The sequence below is a fragment of the Gossypium hirsutum genome, chromosome D03, assembly GCF_007990345.1.
Source record: "Gossypium hirsutum isolate 1008001.06 chromosome D03, Gossypium_hirsutum_v2.1, whole genome shotgun sequence".
NCBI lineage: Eukaryota > Viridiplantae > Streptophyta > Magnoliopsida > Malvales > Malvaceae > Gossypium > Gossypium hirsutum.
Genome location: NC_053439.1, coordinates 37,808,659 through 37,829,881, shown reverse-complemented (window position 1 = coordinate 37,829,881; position 21,223 = coordinate 37,808,659). Strand labels below are relative to the sequence as shown.

General features: G+C 34.1%; 4 protein-coding genes across 6 annotated transcripts; 3 read left to right on the top strand and 1 right to left on the bottom strand.

The window, feature by feature from the left end:
- The first annotated feature begins 209 nt into the window (after positions 1–209).
- On the top strand, positions 210–818 carry LOC107949922 (uncharacterized). Its single transcript, XM_016884684.1, has one exon. The coding sequence runs from the start codon at positions 210–212 to the stop codon at positions 816–818; it is 609 nt and encodes a 202-aa protein (XP_016740173.1).
- Positions 819–10,520: 9,702 nt separating this feature from the next.
- Positions 10,521–12,619, top strand: LOC107949833 (pentatricopeptide repeat-containing protein At3g22670, mitochondrial). The gene has a single exon (XM_016884607.2). It carries the CDS (start codon positions 10,662–10,664, stop codon positions 12,321–12,323), a length of 1,662 nt encoding a protein of 553 aa, XP_016740096.1. The 5' UTR covers positions 10,521–10,661; the 3' UTR covers positions 12,324–12,619.
- Positions 12,620–13,185: 566 nt separating this feature from the next.
- Positions 13,186–14,403, top strand: LOC107949835 (HVA22-like protein a). The gene is made up of 5 exons (XM_016884611.2): positions 13,186–13,442; positions 13,575–13,601; positions 13,714–13,836; positions 13,904–14,150; positions 14,219–14,403. Exons 1-5 carry the CDS (start codon positions 13,381–13,383, stop codon positions 14,279–14,281), a joined length of 522 nt encoding a protein of 173 aa, XP_016740100.1. The 5' UTR covers positions 13,186–13,380; the 3' UTR covers positions 14,282–14,403.
- A 67-nt stretch (positions 14,404–14,470) lies between these two features.
- Positions 14,471–17,828, bottom strand: LOC107949834 (microtubule-associated protein RP/EB family member 1B). 3 transcript variants are annotated; one of them, XM_016884608.2, is made up of 8 exons: positions 17,276–17,828; positions 16,271–16,339; positions 16,076–16,162; positions 15,674–15,780; positions 15,432–15,574; positions 15,233–15,297; positions 14,911–15,024; positions 14,471–14,705 (listed from the first exon to the last, which is right to left on the bottom strand). In XM_016884608.2, the coding sequence occupies exons 1-8, from the start codon at positions 17,381–17,383 to the stop codon at positions 14,571–14,573; spliced, it is 828 nt and encodes a 275-aa protein (XP_016740097.1). In that variant the 5' UTR covers positions 17,384–17,828; the 3' UTR covers positions 14,471–14,570. The 3 variants fall into 3 exon arrangements, with proteins under 3 accessions (XP_016740097.1, XP_016740098.2, XP_016740099.1); XM_016884609.2 differs by having other exon boundaries at positions 14,471–14,671; XM_016884610.2 differs by lacking the exon at positions 17,276–17,828 and adding an exon at positions 16,671–16,689.
- Positions 17,829–21,223: the final 3,395 nt, after the last annotated feature.

Here is a 21,223-nt window from a genome sequence, read left to right as displayed (position 1 = left end):
ATTACGAGCCACTAAACATCGATTTCTCGAATGAGGATTTGATGTATGTTGAAACCACAGAAAAAGATTTTCGAGAAAACAATCCTTGGAAGTTGAATTTTGATGAAGCCTCGAATGCTGTGGGTAATGGGATTGGGGCAGTCTTGGTATCTCCCGATAATGATCATTACCCATTCACTAGCAAATTAGATTTTGACTGCACCAATAACATGGCAGAATATGAAGCATGCATCATGGGAATTCGTGCAGTTATTGAACGCAAAATCAAAGTGTTAGAAGTGTATGGGGATTCTACATTGGTAATTTATCAGCTCAAAGCCGAGTGGGAAACAAGAGACTCCAAATTGATTAATTACCAAAATCTGGTCCTAGAATTAATTGAGGAGTTTGAAGACATTACCTTTTGTTATCTCCCTCGGGATGAGAATCAGATGGCCGACGCATTGGCTACATTAGCCTCTATAATCAAGGTAAATAAACAAAAAGACGTGAAGCCTATCCAAATGAGTATTTATGAGGCTCTAGCATATTGTTGCAATATTGACGATGAAGAAGAAAAGGATTATCACCTCTGGTATCATAACATACTACGATATATAAAGAATCGCGAGTATCCTGACCAGACGACTGAGAATGAAAAAAAGACATTAAGAAGGCTGGCCAATGATTATGTCTTAGATAGAGAGATCTTATATAGAAGAGGAAAAGATCAGGTGCTGCTAAGATGCGTGGATGCTGTAGAGGCCAGACAAATCTTGGAAGAGGTCCATGAGGGAGTTTGTGGAACGCATGCTAATGGTTTCACAATGACAAAATAAATCATGAGATTCGGATATTATTGGTCCACCATGGAAGGAGATTGCATCAAATATGCCAAGAAATACCATAAATGCCAAATTTGTGGAGACAAGATTCACGTGTATCATTCACATCTCCATGTCATGACTTCTCCATGGCCTTTCTCTATGTGGGGCATGGATGTCATTGGGCCAATCTCGCCAAAGGCTTTAAATGGGCATCGATTCATATTCGTAGTTATTGATTACTTTACTAAGTGGGTAGAAGCCACTTCTTACGCCAATGTTATGAAGTCAGCAGTTAGCAGATTCTTAAAAAAGGAGATCATATGTCGGTACGGGATGCCATAAAGGATTATATCTGACAATGCATTGAACTTGAACAACAGCACAATAGCGGAGGTCTGTAATCAATTCAAGATCAAACACCACAACTCATCGCCATATCGCCCAAAAATGAATGACGCGGTAGAAGCGACCAATAAAAACATCAAGAAGATTGTGGGGAAGATGACTGAGACTTATAAGGACTGGTACGAGAAGCTACCATTTGCCCTTTTTGCCTATCGAACGTCTATCAGAACCTCTACCGAGGCAGCACCTTTCTTATTGGTGTATGGAATAGAGGCAGTTTTGCCCATTGAAATAGAGATTCCTTCCCTCCGAGTTTTATCAGAACTGAAACTAGATGAAGCGGAATGGATTCAATCCCGATATGATCAATTGAATTTGATCGAAGAAAAGAGGTTACGAGCTATACGTCATGGTCAAATGTACCAAATGAGAATGATGCAAGCTTACAACAAAAAGGTTCGTTCCAGGGAATTCGACGAAGGAGACTTGGTACTGAAGAAAATCCTCCTCATACAAAAAGACTTTAGAAGAAAGTGGATGCCAAATTGGGAAGGACCTTATGTGGTAAAGAAAACCTTTTCTGGAGGAACGTTGATTCTGACCGAGATGGATGGCAAGAATTTGCCTAATCCTATGAATTCAGATTTAGTCAAGAAATATTTCATCTAAAAAAAAAGAGGCCAAGGCGAAAACCCGCAAAGGGCGCCTTGAGACCAAAGGGGTCTTGAATCGAAAACCCAGGAATGGGCAATTGAAATTTTGATCAAAGGTGGGGCATGTATTAGTCTTGTCCTCCTTGAATTAGCAAGAAGAAGAGACGCTACATCTTGGGACATTAACAGAGTCTTCTAGGACTTCTAAACACGTATCAAGTTCAAAAGGGATCATCAATGTGTTTGTGTGGAGAAGCTCATGCTACGATATCTGGGGCACCTATTTTTATCTTATTCATTTTTGTATCTTAGCAAAATTTGCTATCTTGATTAATTTTTTCATTTAGAGCTTCGCTCTCAATAAATTTCCATCTTATCCATTGTGATAATATTTTTCATCTTATTCATTTCGTATCTCAGCAAAATTTGCTATTGGTTTATTTGTTTAGAGCTTTTCTCTCAACAAAATTTTATTTTGTCCATTTTGATAATCTTTTTCAAGCATTTTTCATTGAAATAACGATTAATGGATTGATAATATTCAAGTAAAAGAAGTTCTGCATATTACTCTGAAAGCTTCTAAATAGTACGAGGACCTAAAACAGGACTATTGTTTAGAACTAACCAAACCTAGGGGTTGGAAGTATTTGAGAAAGATTAGTCTAAGTTGTGACTATTTCTTTAGCTTTTTCTATTGAAGATGCTAGCTGAATAAGAAGGCATCAGTGATTAAAACCTTGATGAATTGCGAGTAATGAAAATCGTAGCATTAAAAAGGGATCATTCTCATGACATTCTGCATTCATGCACATACAATATATGCACATCTAATTAGGAGCATTTTGTTCATCTTGATCATGACATCCTAAACACTAGGCATCAATAGGTCCATAAATGAATTATGCAGGTCATGTTTCCCAAAGAACAAATCAGCGAAGTTACAAACCTTACCTCCCTGAAGTTGCAGTGGAGCAGATCGGCTACGAATCCTATTACCCTGAAGTTGCAGTAGAACAGATTAAAGTCATAAACTTTATCTCTTTGAAGTTGAAGTAGAACAAATCGCATTCAATCGTATCTTCCTGAAGATGCAGTGGAGCAGATCGGCTACGAATCCTATTTCCCTGAAGTTGCAGTGGAGCAGGTTGAAGATACAAGTCTTATTTCCCTGAAGATGCAGTGGAGTAGACTGAAAACAACAATTTGTGTCTCCCTAAAGTTGTAGTGGAGCAGACAGTAGATAGCGGTTCTTATCATGTCGAATCTTATTTCCCTGAAGTTACAGCGGAGTAGGTTGAAGTATGAGGCAGATTAAAACCACAAACCTTACCTCCCTAAAGATTCAGTGGAGCAGATCGACTGCGAATCTTATTTCCCTAAAGCTGTAGTGGAGCAGGTTGAAGATATAAGTCTTATTTCCCTAAAGATACAATGGAGTAGACTGAAAACAACAAGTCGTGTCTCCCTAAAGTTGTAGTGGAGCGGGTAGTAGATAGCGATTCTTATCATGTCGAATCTTATTTCCCTGAAGTTGCAGCGGAGTAGGTTGAACCATAGAGCAGAGTAAAACCACAAACCTTATTTCCCTGAAGTTGCAGTGGAGTAGTTGCAGTAGAGCAGATTGAAGCTACTAATCCCATCTCTCTGAAGTTGCAGCGAAGTGGATCAAAGCAACAAGACGCAATCGACTGGAATGAAGCCACTTGAAGCACCAAAAAAAGCCAAGACTCGGTAAGACCAGGCAAAATTGGCCCTTTCTTAAAGTCTTTGCTCCATTCTCGTTACACGACAATGAGCAAAGAGGGGCAGCTGCAGTGGGCCAATTTAGCCCGGGGCCCAATAAGACCCAACACCCAAAATCAAAATAAATAAAACCCCAAAAAAAGATATATTAAACAATCCATTACATATCAAGCCCAATAGACCCAATTCAACCCACAACCAAACAGCCCCAGTGTGCCGTACATCTCCTCGTGCCTTCGCAGCACACTCGACGCCCGAAGCACGACAGACACCACCGGCTTTGCACCAAAAGGACCAGGGTTTTTCTTCCAATGCTTGTTGACCTTGCAAAAATTTGCAAACAAGAAACAAGGAGGACAAATACAGAAGCAAAAAGAAAGAAAAAAACATAAACAGCATGTAAATCGGCTATAAAAGGCCGCATCAACCATATACATTTTTTACACATATTCGGAGAAATCAAGACAAAAAAAATCAGTTCAAGGTTGATATTTTTAGTTTCTATTTTCGCTTTGGTCTACTGTTCTTATATATTTTAGTTGTTTATTTTTTATTTGCATACGGAAGTAAATAAACAAGAAAAAACTGACCTGTATTCGAGTCTTCGCCGTCGCAGACGGCTGAGGAAGTCATCTCCGAGGATAGACAGCCGAAAATCGAAAGGTTTCTTGAGATTTGGGGCCTTTTTATCAATACTTTGAAAATTCTAGGGTTAGATTCAGGCTTAGAGGCTCTAAGAGGTTCGGATCGAAGTTTTGAACTTTTCCGGCCACTGCATACGGCGGTGCCGTCGCCGGAGACCGGTGGCAGACGCGGTGGCCGGCGATCAGAGCTGCGGCCGAACTGGAGGCTGGGGAGAGAGTTTTTTGTTTGGGGGTTGAAGTTTTTTTTTTGTGAAAGGCTAAAAATGATTTTTTTTGGAATCTTGGGGGTTTATATAGGGTACCAAAACGATACCATTTTAGAGTGGCCCCGGACGTCCAAAATAGCATCGTTTCGGATAGGCCAACCCGAAGCCAACCTGACCCAGGCAGGATCCGCGTGTTTTTATACGGAGGGGTAAATTGCGCTTGTAGTCCCTCCGCTTTTTAATGTTTTCTCAATTTGGTTTTCTTTTATTCTTAAATATGCCCCTTCAGTTTATTTCCATTTCAATTTAGTCATATTTGAACGACGTCGTTTTAGAGGAGAAGGGAAAATTTCCCTTCCAGTCCCATTATGTTATTCGTGTGTTCAATATAGTCCTTCCGTTTTCATTTATTTATGGATTTAAACCCTGAATCTTATTTCAAAGTTTAATTTAGCCCTTTTTTGTGATTTCCTTTTTTATTATTATTTAAAATTGATAAATTTGATGTTATTGTTGTTGTTATTAAGTATTATTGTTATTATATGCTCAATTATACTCATTCTCTTTTGAAATCTTCGTTATACATGTATATACATGCATACATACGTTCTTATAACATATATATATCTTATAATTCCTATATATATACATATTTTTTATGCATACATATATATATTTTTTATATGTACATATATTATATAATATATATATACACATTTTTTATTTTATAAAAAAAAACAATCTACATATATACATATATTTTTATAATTCATAACTATATATATACACATATTTTTATAACTATGTATATGTACACATATATTTTTTATTTCCATAACTTAAAATTTTATACATACATATATTTTCATATATTTTTGTATAGTTTTATTTATTTTATTATCGTCATCTTTGTTTTACTTTGTGTTTGTTTATTTACTTACATACACTATTGTTTTTTTTAAAATGAATTTTAGTTCTACCTATTCATTTACTTGTTATTCTATATGTGATTGATTTATTCTTTTTCTTTATTTATTATTTTGTTGTGATTGCTTGTGCTATCTACATTCACACTATCATATCTATAGTTGTCATTTGTCAATACAACATTTATTCGTACATCTAATGTAACATTACATCAATTTTTACTCGAGTTCATAAAAATGGAAAACTTTGAAAATCAAGACAATACTCGTATTTAGGATTTTCGAGAGGATTAAGCCCTAACGTATTGGGTTCCAATTTCTTTCGTTGAATCTAAGTAGCCGAGAATGCTCTTTAATTTAAACATGAATGAAAAGCTTATCATCGGGAATTCAATATGTCGTATTCTAACGCATTGGATATGACATGTTGTTTTCTCGAGATGAGGATTTTTCAAAAAAATAATAATAAAGGTAATATTCAGCGTTTAGAGTTTTGAGAAATTGTGCCCTAACGTATTGGGCTGCGATTTCTTCATATGACTTAAACAAATTGAATATTATTTTGAATTTTATTGTATGAGTTTTTTTTAAGGACAAGCCCATTTTTGAGGATGTGAAATATCATGCCCTAACTCATTGGGTGTGACATTTTCTCTCTCCGAAATGAGAGGGTCTTAATATGTAATTTGATTTATATAAGTTTTTTAAATACAAGGATCATATTTCAAATCTTTTCAAAATTTTCAATTCTCGACACTAAGACACTAATTAATCAACTAGGTACCAATTTTGGGCGTTACGAGGGTGCTAATCCTTCCTCGTATGTAACCGACTCCCAAACCCGTTTTATTTTAATAAATCGAACCGTTTATTAAAAATAGCCATTTTCTAAGGTGAGCCGATCACACCTCATCAAAAAGGATTGGTGGCGACTCCCATATTCGTTTTCATTTTCAAAATGCAAGTCGATCCCGTTTTTACAAAAAAAAATGGTGTCAACAAGTACAGTTAGGCCACCTATAGTAATATCCTCCTTTTATACCCTCATCAGGTGTAAAATTCCTGTGACAGTGTTTTCATCATGTATAAGGAAGGACACAAGCTTTAGTATTAAATTCAACACACGAGACCATTGTGTTGAGATTTTCAATTATATCCCAGTAACACAGAAAATGAGGATGAATTTGCAATTTCTCTACTTTCCTATTTACAAACTTGCCACCATGGACCATCACCAAAACTCATTCTGCATACATTCCAACACCAAGCAGAGTATTAGTTTTAGTCGTCAGTTCAAAAATACAACACGGCAATTAATATTGTAATTAAATTAATTTCACATAAGAAATAGACAGACATTACTTTAATATACCTTAAAAAGGAAATCTAATTCCCTGACGCACACACCAACTCAAACTTTTATATTAAATTGATTTCACCTACACACAAAACAGCAGGCAAAGGTGTCATGTTCACATGCAAGGTGGGAACGAAATCAGCAACATCACCTGTCTTTATTCAACAATGATACCCAATTCCTTTCAACAAACTTGGGCTTTCGAAACTTTAAAATAATGGAGATGTTCTTCATTGCAGAAGATGTTGTGTGGAAATTGATGAATGATGACAAATTCCTTCTGGATATTAACGCAGTGTTTCATTACAAGAAAATTTGTTTCCAAAACATGGATTTTGCTCAACCAAATGGTTTATGCTTCTATGTTCTCTTGGTTTTGGTCTGAATGATTTTGACGACTGGGTTTAGAGGGTTAATTTGATTGGGTTTCAATTTTTGTATTTTTGCATTGAATCCACATCATCCTTTTTTTCATGTACGACTGCCACATCTCATTTATCAGTTGATTCAACTAGGGTTAACCACCACATCAGCAACATCAAGATGGAATTGAGTGGACTTAAAATTTTTTGGATTAGTTCTAGGGTTATATGGATTTTTTTCCTTTTTTTTTTCAAAATTTTAAAGTGGTTTAACCCACAAATTGGTATTTAAATTATATTTTTTAAAATTTTGATACTTCAATTTTATTTTTTTCACAAGTGGTACCTAAATTACTTTTTTTCCCAAGCTAGTAGCTCAATTAGTCCGATAGTTAGTCAAATCATTAACTATATTTTACAAAAGATCTTAGTATACATATTAGTATCTAAATTATGTCATTTTTCTTAACTTAGTACCTAATTTTTTTTTGTCATAAGTGGTACCCAAACTATTATTCCGTTATCCATTTTCACATCAAAATGTTATATCCATTAAAAAAATTCAACCGATAATAAATTGTCACGTCATATAAAGTTTAAAAATAATTTTTAATTCTTATATTTTATTTTTTACATTATGTCTCTCATTATTTTTATTTTCTTCATTTTTACTTTACAATGTCTGGCAACACTAGCAATGCTTGGAATTCACCCTCTTGAGGTTGAGACACTTGCAATTAACTTTGTTTTTGAACTATACCATCGATTTGCTCAACTTGGCAGGATTGAAAAAATTCTTTCATCTATCAAAACTAGTATTTGGATCGACTGAGATATTTGTCTAGAGATAGAAGTTGAACTAATTAACATGCAGATTGATACAAACGGGTTAAACCGAACTAAAAAAAATCTATTGAACCATTTTTCTAAATATTTTTATTTTTTAAATGATTTATTTGATCAAACCAAACGAACAATTTAAATGGAGATCTAGTGGCGTGGTTTATTCAATAGCTTTCCAGTTTTAGAAACCTTAATCAAAACCACGAAGCACAAAATACTGATGTAGAAAAAAACTTAAAATAAAAGGAAAAAGAAAGAAAAATTAATAAAATAAAGAGAAAGGCTAAATTAGTCATATCTGCCAAAAAACTTATTAACCAAATAGGCCTTTTTTTTTTAAATTTAGGGAAATAGGCCAATTTTGGAGAGGGAGTGGACATTCTTTCTGCATAGGTGGTAGGAAAATGCGTCCAATTTTAAATCGCGTTTTTTTGGCTTTTTTAATATAATTAGTTTCTTTAGTCAAATGGTTAAATGTTAGTGGTACATTTGTATTTTTTTATTTCATGTTGTTTTAAGCTTTTTATTATTTTTAATTAATATTTTTAACATATTAGTTCCTTGGTTAAATTGTTAAATAATAATAATTTTATCATTGACTCTGAGGTTTAATTCCTCCTCTTCTAAACACATTTGTAATTTTTATTTCATATTGTTTCAAGCTTTTTTATTTTTAATTAATAAATATATTATTTTTAATTTTTTTCTATGTTTAATTCTTGTTTTTAATTAATATCTCTTTTATTCATAAAATCAAATAATAAAAATATATATTTTACATATATCATTATTTGAAATTAATAACTCTTTTATATATAATATAAACATCAGCTAATTTTTTTGGTATATTTTTCTTTATAATATTTATATGTCAAATATTTATTTTCTCCACATATATTGTGGGTATGGTGATTTCTAATATTATAAGATGAAATAATTATTTCAAATATAATTATTGTTTTTATATGTAAAATATTTCAAATGTCATTGTTTTTTTCATCTACATTGTGGGTATGATATTTCATATATTTTTATGTGAAATATTTTAAATATACATACAAAAATATATAATACTAAAATTTACTACACTCATGATATGGATTGAAAAATAAATATTACACATATAAAAAATATATTTACTAAAAGTAATGATATTTGTAATAATTATTTGATTTTATGAATAAAAGATATATTAATTAAAGATAAATTAAAAATAAGAAAAGATTAAAAATAATATATTTATTAATTAAAAAAAAGCTTGAAACAACATGAAATCAAAATTACAATGTGCTTAGAAGAGGAGGAATTAGACCTGAGATTCAAAGATAAAATATTTATTAGTTAACCATTTAACCAAAGAAGCTAATATGATAAAATCATTAATTTAAAATAATAAAAAATTTTAAAGCAACATGAAAAAAATACAAATGTGAATTGGAGAATAATTGAACCCATGATTCAAAGATAAAACCACTAACATTTTAGTATCTAACCAAATATGCTAATTATTTCTTTGGCTGGCATTTAAGGGAAGATTACTCACACAAAACGAACGAGTTAGGCGGGGGATAGGAGATGGGGAGCTTTGCACAACGTGCGGAAACGCACCTGAAAATGTTATTCATGTTATTAGAGATTGTTCTGTGACTAAAGAAGTATGGTATCAACTTATTCCAACGGCAAAGCGAGGAAATTTCTTTTTGGAGAGTTTGCAAGAATGGCTTGAATCTAATCTGGGGAATCAATACAAAATTTTCTTAAAAGATGTGGATTGGTAGTGTTTCTTTGGGATAATGGTGTGGCACATTTGGAAGAACCGAAATCTTCGTATTTTTCAAGGTAATCAGTGGAGGATTGATGAGATGATTAGAAGTTCATATAGTTGGGCCTTACAATATATCTTTTCTCAAAAGTCATTACGTTCTAATAAACCGACTACCGGGAGGTCAGTCACTGGAGAAGGCAATTGGGTGGATCTTAATACAGATGGTGCTATGAAGTTAGATTCTGGGATGGCTACTGCTGGAGGGATATTGAAAGATAGTCAGGGGGTTGGATCCTTGGGTTTAACAGGAGTTTGGGTTGGTGTTTAGTTTTTAATTTAGAATTATGGGGTATTCTTGATGGCTTGAGGATTTTAAAAAGTTAAAAGTATGATGGAGTGTTAATTAAGATTGATAGTCAGGAAGTTATCCGAGCTATTCAAGAATCCTTTTCAAAGACATCTTCCTCTACTCTTATCTGACGCATTCAACAAAACTTGTTGGATATTGGTCAATGGAAGCTCGAGTATATTCCTCGTGAAATGAACCTTAAAGCTGATGTTATTGCTAAGATGGCTTTTAATAGAAATGAGGGGCTTTAGTTATTTGAAGATACTCCTTTAGAGTTGATTAGACTTTTGTGATATCTTTATTTTATTTTCACCAAAAAAAAAGAAGGGAAAGCGTTCTAGTTGGGCCTTTCACACTTTCTCTCCAAAATCGATCTATTTTATTAAATTAAAAAATATGGTTTATTTGATCAATATTTTTTTTTGCATATATGACTAATTTAACCAAAAGTTTTTATTTTTTTTTCGCATAGCAATTTTTAATTAATTATTTGATTTAAAAAGGGTAGAATAGTATAGTTTGAGTAGCCTTAAAGAAAAGAAACGATCAAAAGTAGAAACCAAGCAAAACATTCCGCTCCCGGGCAAAGTCACAAGTGGACTCGATTTGGTGCTCAGATGCATTTCTTCATGATCCGTCTCCTTCCATGAACACCTTAAAAGATGCTTCGAAAACACCAAATCTTGAGCCTTGCTTCCTCTTCCAATCCCCAAAGAAATATCAATGTCAATTCTCTCAAGCTCTTTGGCTTCTCCCCTCTCTTCACCAGCACCAGTACCAGCACCAACCTATCAGCTTCCCCTGACTCATCCCTCACATCCGAGTTACCCGATATCCCAAGTTGGGTCAGTAAGCAAAACACAGGAACTCAACCCTCGGGAGATGACGATTTTGTCATCCCTTCACTAGCCACTTGGATTGAAAACCACCCCAAAGTTCGACTCTTTCCAACCAAAAAACCCGAAACCCCAGTGGAGAAAATCACTAAAATCCTAAAATGTCCCTACCCATCTCCTGAAATAGTTGTCCAAGCCTTGAATGCTTCTGATTTAAGTGTTTCCGATGTTTCAGTTGACCAATTGTTGAAGCGGTTTTCTAATAGCTGGATTTCAGCTTATGGAGTCTTCATTTGGGCAAAAACACAATCAGGTTATACGCATACTCCTGAGTTATATAACTTCATGGTTGATGTGTTAGGGAAGGCTAAAATGTTTGATTTACTGTTGGATTTAATTGAGGAAATGAAACAGTTAAAAGGGTATATTAATTTGGATACAATATTTAAGGTCATGAGGAGATTAGCTAATGCTCGTCGGTTTAGTGAGGCTATTGAAGTTTTCAGAAGGATAGAGGAACTTGGGGTTGAGAAAGATGTTATGGCTTTGAATGGACTGTTGGATGCATTGGTCAAAGGGGATGGTGTGGAGCATGCTTGTGAAGCTTTTGTTGAGTTAAAGGAATGCATACCTTTGAATTCTAATACTTTTAACATTCTGGTACATGGATTTTGTAAGGCTAGGAGACTAAGTGATGCTAGGAAGATTTTGAATGAGATGAATGAACAGGGTTTTCAGCCTTGTACTGTTTCATTTACTTGTTTCATTGAGGCTTATTGTCGTGAAAAGGATTTTCGCAATGTGGATGCTATTCTGGATGAAATGAAAGAGAAAGGGTGTAGGCCAAATGCTGTCACTTACACTATCATTATGCATGCTAGAGGAAAGGCTGGAGAGATTGGGAAAGCATTGGAGGTTTATGAGATGATGAAGAAGGATAGTTGTTTACCGGATTCTTCGTTTTATGGCTCGTTAATTTTCATTCTAAGCAAAGCAGGTAGGCTTAAGGATGCAGATGAAATCTTCGAGGACATGGTAAAGCAAGGTGTTAAGCCGAATGCATTGACGTACAATACAATGATATCTTCTTCTTGTGGACATTCACTTGAAGAAAAAGCATTGAAGTTGCTTAAGAGAATGGAAGAGGATTCATGCAAACCGAATATTTCAACTTATGCACCTTTACTGAAAATGTGTTGCAGGAAGAAGAGGATGAAGGTACTCGATTTTTTGTTAAGCCACATGTTAAACAACGATGTTAGTATTGATCATACAACCTACACACTTTTGGTCCGTGGACTTTGTAATAGCGGAAAACTTGAGCAAGCATGTGCATTTTTTGAAGAAATGGTTCTCAAAGGAATGATACCCAAGGGTTCTATATGTACAATGCTGGTAGAGAAACTTGAGAAGGAGGATATGATTGAAGCAAAGCAGAAGGTTCAAGAATTGGTGCCAAATGTGCAAGAGCCAAAAATAACAGTCTAACATGAGTGTTGTGTGGTGATTGGTCACTTCATCCGCTAACTATGTGGTTGGGATTTGAACATTTCATGACTGGTCGTTTACCTCTTCAGAGAGCACCGACGACGAGAAGATTATCACTACTGCGGATGGTGGATTCCCTGATTAAAACAAATAACAACAATATAGTCTTTCTTAAAGGAAAGCTTTTTAAGATTCAGAGTAATTTACCGGATTGGACTGTGTCTGTATTTCTATCTTTGAATCATGTAGACTTTGTCATATGCACTGTTCATTCCAATTTTAATCTGTTTAAGCAAGTAGGAAGTATGATGGAAACTGTTACTCTTTAGGGGGCAATCTTGATAGCAACTTTCTTTGGGGGGGGGGGGGTTGATAAAGGTTAATATGTAGTTTATTCCTTGAATTTATCCAAAAGTATCCGTTAGTATTTGAATTTTTTTTCATTTAGTTGATACTTGAATTTGTATTTTGTCATACACATTATTTCAATTTGGTAACAGTGTTAATTTTTTATTTTCTATCAAAATTTATCAATTTAATATATTTATTTTCTGATAATTATATGTCGCATTATATGAGGACAATTTAATCAAAATTTTAAGTTGATAAATTTTGACAAAAAATTTCTTACTATTTTAATGACTGGACTGAAATTTTTAAATAAAAAATTTAATTTTTAACTTTTTAAGCATATAGACTAAATATCAAATTTTATCAAAGTACAGGGACTAAAAAGCATATTTTAACCAAAAAAAGCTAAAGTCTCATCTATGACTATTTCAAAAGTTAGGAACAGCGTGAGCCGTCGATTTTAGTATCAGGGGATTATCATCTTACAACCTGCTTTTGGCATCTTCAGTTTTCTTACAAATATAAAACAATAAAAATAAAAAGAAACAAAGAAAACAAAAGTTGCTTACTTGCCCACTTTGGTCAGTAAATTAAAAGAAAAAAAGAACAAGGACAAAAGCAAACCCTACCCTTCGTTTTAGAGATCTGAGATCAGAGGTTTCAGAAAGAAACAAGACAAAGAAGAATAGAACATTGGAGATCAGTGATGGGCTCTGGGGCTGGAAGTTTCCTTAAGGTTCTATTTAAGAACTTTGATGTTCTTGCTGGGTAATTCTTCCACTTTGCTTCTTTTCTTTTATGTCCATTTTTGACATAAAGGGAAAGTTCAAATTTTGTTTGAGCTAATTAATCTGACTCATCCCAGTTTTTATTTTTTATTTGGTAATTTGATTTTTGCAGGCCAGTTATTAGTCTGCTGTACCCCCTGTAAGTGATTTTCTAGATTTCATTTCATTTTTTTGGTTTTGTGGGTGTTAGTTCATAAGTTGTCTGAATTTGGGATGATTTAATTGTTGTATTGAGTTAAATTATGAAACAGATATGCCTCGGTTAGGGCAATTGAATCGGAGTCTCGTGCCGATGACAGGCAATGGCTTACATATTGGGTTCTCTATTCCATGATGACATTGCTGGAACTCACTTTTGCCAAAGTCATTGAATGGTAATATTGTTTCCTCCATGACAATTGAAATGTACTTTGCTATAACTTGTTCGAAAAACTAGTGCAGGATTCCTATCTGGTCCTATGCAAAGCTGATTTTCACTTGCTGGCTGGTCATCCCGTACTTCTCTGGCGCTGCCTATGTTTACGAGCACTATCTGCGACCCTTCTTTATGAACCCACAACAGACGATTAACATCTGGTATGTTCCGAGAAAGAAGGATTCCTTCAGTAAGCCGGACGATATTTTAACTGCCGCGGAGAAATACATTGAAGAGAATGGAACAGATGCATTTGAGAAGCTCATTCATCGGGTACGCCAACAACCTTCGGACTGTTATTAGCCCATGTTTAGTGCGTGATTTGGTCCCTTGTTTTGCAGGCTGACAAGTCCAGGAGTAGTAGTTATGGTCACATATATGATGATGATGGCTACAGGCATTGATATCCTTACAGCAACCCCGCTATATTTTGTTGCTCTTGTGAAGAACTCTTGAATGCTTGTTTAAAGCGTGTAAATTATCTTAATTTGCTTGTTAGTGCAAGTTTCTAAACACTTTTTTCAAATTCAGCACGTCTCTTTATAAGAAATAAAAAGATTCCAATAATATAAGAAAAGGCAAAAAGATTATCATGAGTTGAAACAGCAGGTTTTCCTTATCAATTATTAAATGTAAGACATTCAGTTCATGACTTCAATTTAGTTCAATTCACAATCATTAAGGGTTTTTTCTTCAGTCGGTTTCCTCTTCATTTGCCTCTTCAGTTTCACCATTATCAACAGATTGGCTAATAAACTCTTGAGCTTCGTCAAGTGCTGATTCTTTTGCATCAGCTGCATACAGTATTTTCTTTATTACTACTGCCATCTGCATACAATATTTTCTTTATTACACTAGCAGTACATGCCCACCATGTATCATATGAAAAATGCAAGCCTAAAAACAACTCATGCAACTCAATATGAAGAGTGCAAGATGCATGACTGAAGATGAAAATGCGAAATGAACCCGTAATTGACTACACAAGTAACGCATGTAAATGTAAAGATTGGAGCTTAACGGGAACTCTTACCGGATGATTCTCCACTTTGGTAGACTGACAAAGTATTTCAATGTCCCGCAGTTTGGCGAAGTAAAAATCTCTTTCCTTTTCCAAGAGGTCAACCGAGAGTTTCAAATCGGTAATCTAGACAAAAGCAACACGAAACGGGTGTTTAAAATGATGATATGATATGATATGATATGATCACAACCAACTATAATTCTCCCTGTTACCACGGTAGGTCAGATGGCCATTATAACCACTAAAAGCAAGGAATGTCAAAGCTTAAGCGTTATGGATATAGATAAATAGACGAAAAAAGAACTTAAAGGGAAAGCTCAAATGCGATCACCTCCTTGGACAAAGCCCGGACCTCACTTGAAGATGCTGCTACACCAGTCTTACCTTGCTTGGAAACTGACACAATAATCATCAAACAATAGAGACGACAGTTAGCGGCAAGCATGAACCAATATTGAGGAGAATTAAATGCATATAAGATTCAAATTACGATATTAATCAGCAAAAGAAATTCCATTGCAGAATCAGACCAGTGTTTTTATTAATGCCAGCTGCATCTCCAGAGGCAAGGTTATGGAGATTGTTTGCCTGCAGAGATTTTGAGCTCTTAAGAGAACCCTTCGAGTTCCGCTCTTTTCCACCTTTAAGTCTTCTTTCAACAGGATCATAATTCCTATGATATCACATCAAAGAAAAAGAACTAATTCAATCTAACACACTGTTTCAGCCATAGTAAGAAAAGATTCATAAAATGACATGAAAAATAGCTTACTCATTCATGATTCCACCATTCACAGAATCACAATACCGTTTCAGCCATTGTAAGAACTCCAGATTGTCCAAAGGTCTGCCTTTAACAAGTCTATTGACTTCAATATGCTGCATATGACAATTACCAGTATCCGATTCAAACAAATTTGCTATCCAAATAATCACTATATACCATTTTTATGCCAATAACAAAAATTTAAAAATCCCATCAATGGCATCATGACATATGTTCTATTTTCTATAAGCAATAAACCACAATTTTACTTTAGCCTACAACCAAAAGAACTGCAAGTCACATGCTAATGTGATGAGCCACACTCAGGAAATTTTCTTTTATGCTTTTAAAGCATGTGTAGTGAACATCTGTTAGGCATTGAAAGAAAACATACAGATATGCAATTACCTTATCGATTTTCAACTTGTTGAATACTTCTTGCAGAACCTTGTAATTTTGGATCATATCATATTCGGACTTTGCATCAAAATTCACCTGCATTCCAATTAAAAAAACAGTGAAATCATTTTTAAGGATGACAATTAATCATGAAAATGACACCGGTAAGACAAAAAAAGAAGAAGAGAAAACCGGATAATTCACCTTGTGCATTGGCACTGCTCCCGGATAGGTCATATCTATCATCTGACATTGTACAGCACCAGATGCAGCCTGGAAACAATTAATGAATGCCAAGATTTAAGAGAATACATTCAACAAAGAGTAGTAAAAATGTAAAATCATATTAGCCGGTGAACCTCAAACCAGCCATTTTTCAGCTTAAGCAAAATTTGGAAATGAAAGCATAAAACCTAATCAGAAGTGATCTATGAGTAAACCAATCAATCTCTTAGGGGCTAATATCAAGAATGAAAAACTGCAAGAAAGTTCAAATAAATAGTGATAGCAGAATGTGACAATCAACCCCTTTAAAACCTTACCAGCAACATAAAGACTGAATGCTATGGATTAAAATATTAGAAATACACAAAATATCACTCACTTTGATCCTAATTTAAATTCCATGTGCTCTCATTATGATACCATCCAGCAGGACAGTGTAAAACCTTGGAAATAGACATAAAAACCCAGTCATATGGTCTCAACAGTATCATAATCTACAAAAGCAATCAAAGGAAGAACGCTTCCAAAATAAAATCATATTAAGGTTGAAAAAAGGTGAAATTATTGACATATTACTAGTAACATTTCTCTATCAATGGGAAAAGAAAAAGAGAAACCCAATGCATTTCAAGCAAATCAAAGAAAGACTAACAATATAAATAAATTCAAACATCAACATTAAAAAGTTATTAAGATGGCCCAAAAGAATCCCATTTTAATGAAGAAAAATATGAACTCATTCATCTCTGTTTTTTTTTTCCTATTAAATTAACAAAAAAAAAGGCATAAAACATTCATTTCTAATGAGAACTGACATTACCCATCAAAAAACCAAAAACCCGAAAGGAAACAGATCCTGCATTTGCATGTAATAGAAAGCCATAAAATTCAGAAAAACAAAGGAACAATAATTAATATAAGGACAAGCATTACCCATTAAAAAAAAAGAACAATTTAGCATAAATTATATATAAAAAAATTTACTTCTTCAATACGAGAGAGATTAAGCTGAAGCCTGTTATTGATCCATGTTAAAATCTCATTCCTTCCAACGAAGTAAGCACTATCCATCATTCCTATATTAGACGCCATTTTCCTCTGCTTCTTTTTTCTGTTTATTATTATTATTATAGCTTCTCAAATTCAAAAGGAAAAAACAAAAACCCCTCGTAATAGGAAACGAAAGAAACAAAAAGAAAAAAGAAAACCCAAAATAGAGTGAGAGAATCAGAGAAAATGTGGGTATTAAGAAGGAAAGATTAAGGCGAAATGCAAGGGGGGGGTTCGAAAATGATTGTCAAATTTGGATTTTTCTTGAATTATTTACAATTCTTAGAACCCAAAAATAAAAAACAAAAAGGAGAGAAAGAACAACAGCAGCAACTGAAAGAAATGGATGGCTAAATTCTCAACTGAAGAAAGAAGATTAAGAAAGAGAGGCAATGCCTGCCACCGACTCTCTCTTTTAATGTGGCAAAGGCTCACTAGGTTTTTTTCTATTTTAAAAAACAAGTCTATTAATTTCAAAAATGTTAGATAAGCGATTAATACAAAACCTATAAACCATTTTTCTGCTTGATTGTAGCGAAGATTAAAATAAAAAAGCGTGGGATTAAGTTGGGAAAATAATGGCTAAATTAGCCTTAAAAGTCCAATTTTTTTAATTTGTTTTTTTTAATTAGAAAAATAGGTCGTTTTTAGGACAGATAAACAGAAAGCGTGTCTAGTTGGGCGCGCTTTATGTACAGGTGGCAGGAAAGCGTGACCAGCTGGACATGCTTTCTACACAAGGAGTAAGGCGTTTTCCCTCAACAGTAAAAAACCAACGGCTTTATGAATGTTGACACTATAACGGTAAAAAAATTAAAGAGGGTCAACAGTCAATTTTTTTAATCTTTAAATACCCCCAAATTTCATTTATTTCATTCGTATCTTTCTTTCAACTCTCTCAGCTCTTTCAAACTCTCTCAACTCTCTCAATATTTTTGTTCTAAATTTATCGATATTCTCATTTAAAAATATCATTCTTTTTTAATTATCTCGTATTTTATTTGTTCGGATTAATTTCTCACGAATGGTCGTCTCTCTAATTCGTTTTGACGACAAGCATATTTTCGCCACCCAAGCAGCAATGGTAAGACAAAATTTAAAATTTCGTTATTTTCAATTATGTTAAGTTTAATTAATTTTTTTGATAATTTGAAATAATTATTTTATGTTATAAATAGGTGGTTGATCGTGTTTTGGAGGGGTTCATACATAATATGGGAAAGCCTCTGATCCCTCAAATTCGTGGCTACTTACAAGAGGTTGGATTCTTGCATACGTCTCGCATGCTCGGGGGTTGCAAACTTGATCCTACACTAATTAGTGCGCTGGTGAAAAGATGAAGGCTCGAAACATACTTTTCACCTTCTATGCAGCGAGTGTACAATCACACTCGAGGACGTAGCGTTACAACTCGATTTACTGGTGGATGGGTCAGTCATCACGGGATCAATGATCGTTCCCAATAAAGTGGACCTCTGCAAAGTAATGCTAGGGAAGGTCCTGAACATGTTTGATGGGGGTCAGGTATCGATCAACTAGTTGGAGAATAATTTTGAAGAGCTTTCTGAAGACCCAACAAAGGAGGTCATTAAATAATACATCCAATGTAACACCCCTAACCCATATCCGTCGCCAGATTAAGGTTGTAGAGTATTACCGTACAATCGGAAACATTTAAACTTAATGTCATTAAAAAATATAATCACATCATAAACCAATCATTTACATACACATCGTCCCTAAATTGGGCCTTCGAAGCCCTAAAAATATCTTAGAAGTAAATCGGGACCAACTTAAAACAGTTTGGAAAACTTAGAAAAACATGCAAAAATTTTGCAAAACAAGGGTCACACGGCTGAGACACACGCCCGTGTCTCAGGCCGTGTAACCTTCGAACTAGGAACTCGTGTCCTCACTAGTGTAACTTTCTAAGTAGGGTCACACGCCCGTGTGCCAGACCGTATAACTCTCTGAGTTACCCCACATGCCCATGTGTCAAGTCGTGTGTTAGGCCTTGTAACTTACTGACTTACAACCTAAGAAAATCATCAGATGACACATGACCCTGCCGCCAGGCCGTGTGCCTCACACGACTGAGTCACACACCCGTGTCTCAAGCCGTATGGACCCAAATTTACCTAAAACCAAGCTATTTCAAATTCATTACATGCATAACCATTCATCCTACTTAAACTCATTTTAAAAAGAACCTAAACAACATCAAAACACAATTAAACATGCTAAAAAACATATCAAAACAACCATCTTAAGTGCCTAACCAATGTGCCCTCATTGACACCACATTTAATTCATCTATCAACAATTAATATACCATACATAGATACCTCAAATAAAGTTCAAACATTCAAATAATTGAGTATGGTAAAAACGTAACCTATACTAATCACTCCCAACCAATTATCAACCAAAGAGGCTCAATGGATAAACTTTATTCATTTACTAATCAAGCACCTCAAGTATAATACCAAAATGACCAAATCATTAAAGCAAAAATTAAGTGGAAATATTTACATAACAACTCTAAACATTTATTTACAATCATTTAGAACTTATATGACTACGTTCTCTAGGATTTGTTAAACAAAAGGGCTTTATCTTAGTATAGACATCCTAGGTACATGCAAAGACTCAAAAAGAAATACATCACCAACTTTGAGTACGGGATTTGTCGTGGATGCTGAGACGTAGAACAAAAGTAATGCCTAACCTCCAGTCAAGTAAAAATTCAAAAAGTAAGCAACTCATGATCTCAATGGATTCCACTTTCAACTATTAACCAGAAGTCTACATTTCACAACATATAAGTCATCTCATGAAGTATTATACCTTACCAAAATATATAATCCAACAAATGACACCCGGTGCCTAACGGTTAGACTGTGAATAAAGTTTTGCGCCCAACGCTAGTCATTTAACTCGACAAGATCATTTGTGTGCCCAGCACTAGTCGAACGAGTCGACAAGTTATTGCGCCAAACGTTAGTCAAATAACTGACGATAGTTGTGTCCGACACTAGTTGAACGAGTCAACAAATTATTGCGCCTAGCGCTAGTTGGATATCTGACGATAGTTGTGCCCAGCACTAGTCGGATAACCGACTATAGTTGTTCATCCGCGATTCCATAATATTATTTTTCATCACTCAATATCACGTTTTTTTTCTAAATACATATATTTCTATAAAATTCCATTCAATTGAATTAACATATACATCCATAAACTTTCATTCAATTAAATTAACAATTACATTAAAGATATAATAAGACATCAAGTAGTAACTAGATTAATTAAAACAATTTATAAAGTTCAAGTTCAGTGAATACGAACTTACCTTAACAAACAGTCATAATAGTGAGTCCGATAACTACTCTGTTATTTTAGTTTTTCCATGGTTCACCTCTGGTCGATTTGTTCCTTGATTTATATTTAGAATTTCATTCAATTAATACTATTTCATCGCTTAAATAAATGCATTTATACAATTAAATCCTTCCACTAACTATTACAAAAATCATCCCAACATTTTATCACTTGTGCAATCTAATCACCAACACTAAATATAAAATTTGACCGCATTCAATCATTAACATCAAAATTTAACTTAATCATATCTTTACATTTCCATAGCTAAGCAATATACATATGATTCATTAAAAATCCCTAAATTCTTGAAATTAATAAATTAACACCATGCTAAATAAAATTATAGTATTTAACTTCTTAAAAGTTAATACTAGCAAAAGCCCATAATATAAAATATTTTTAATTACTCATTAAACTTAGTAACTCAACTCAATTTCCAACACAAAGAACAACCTCCAAAACAGTCCCTAAACTTCACTTAAATAAACAATTTAACC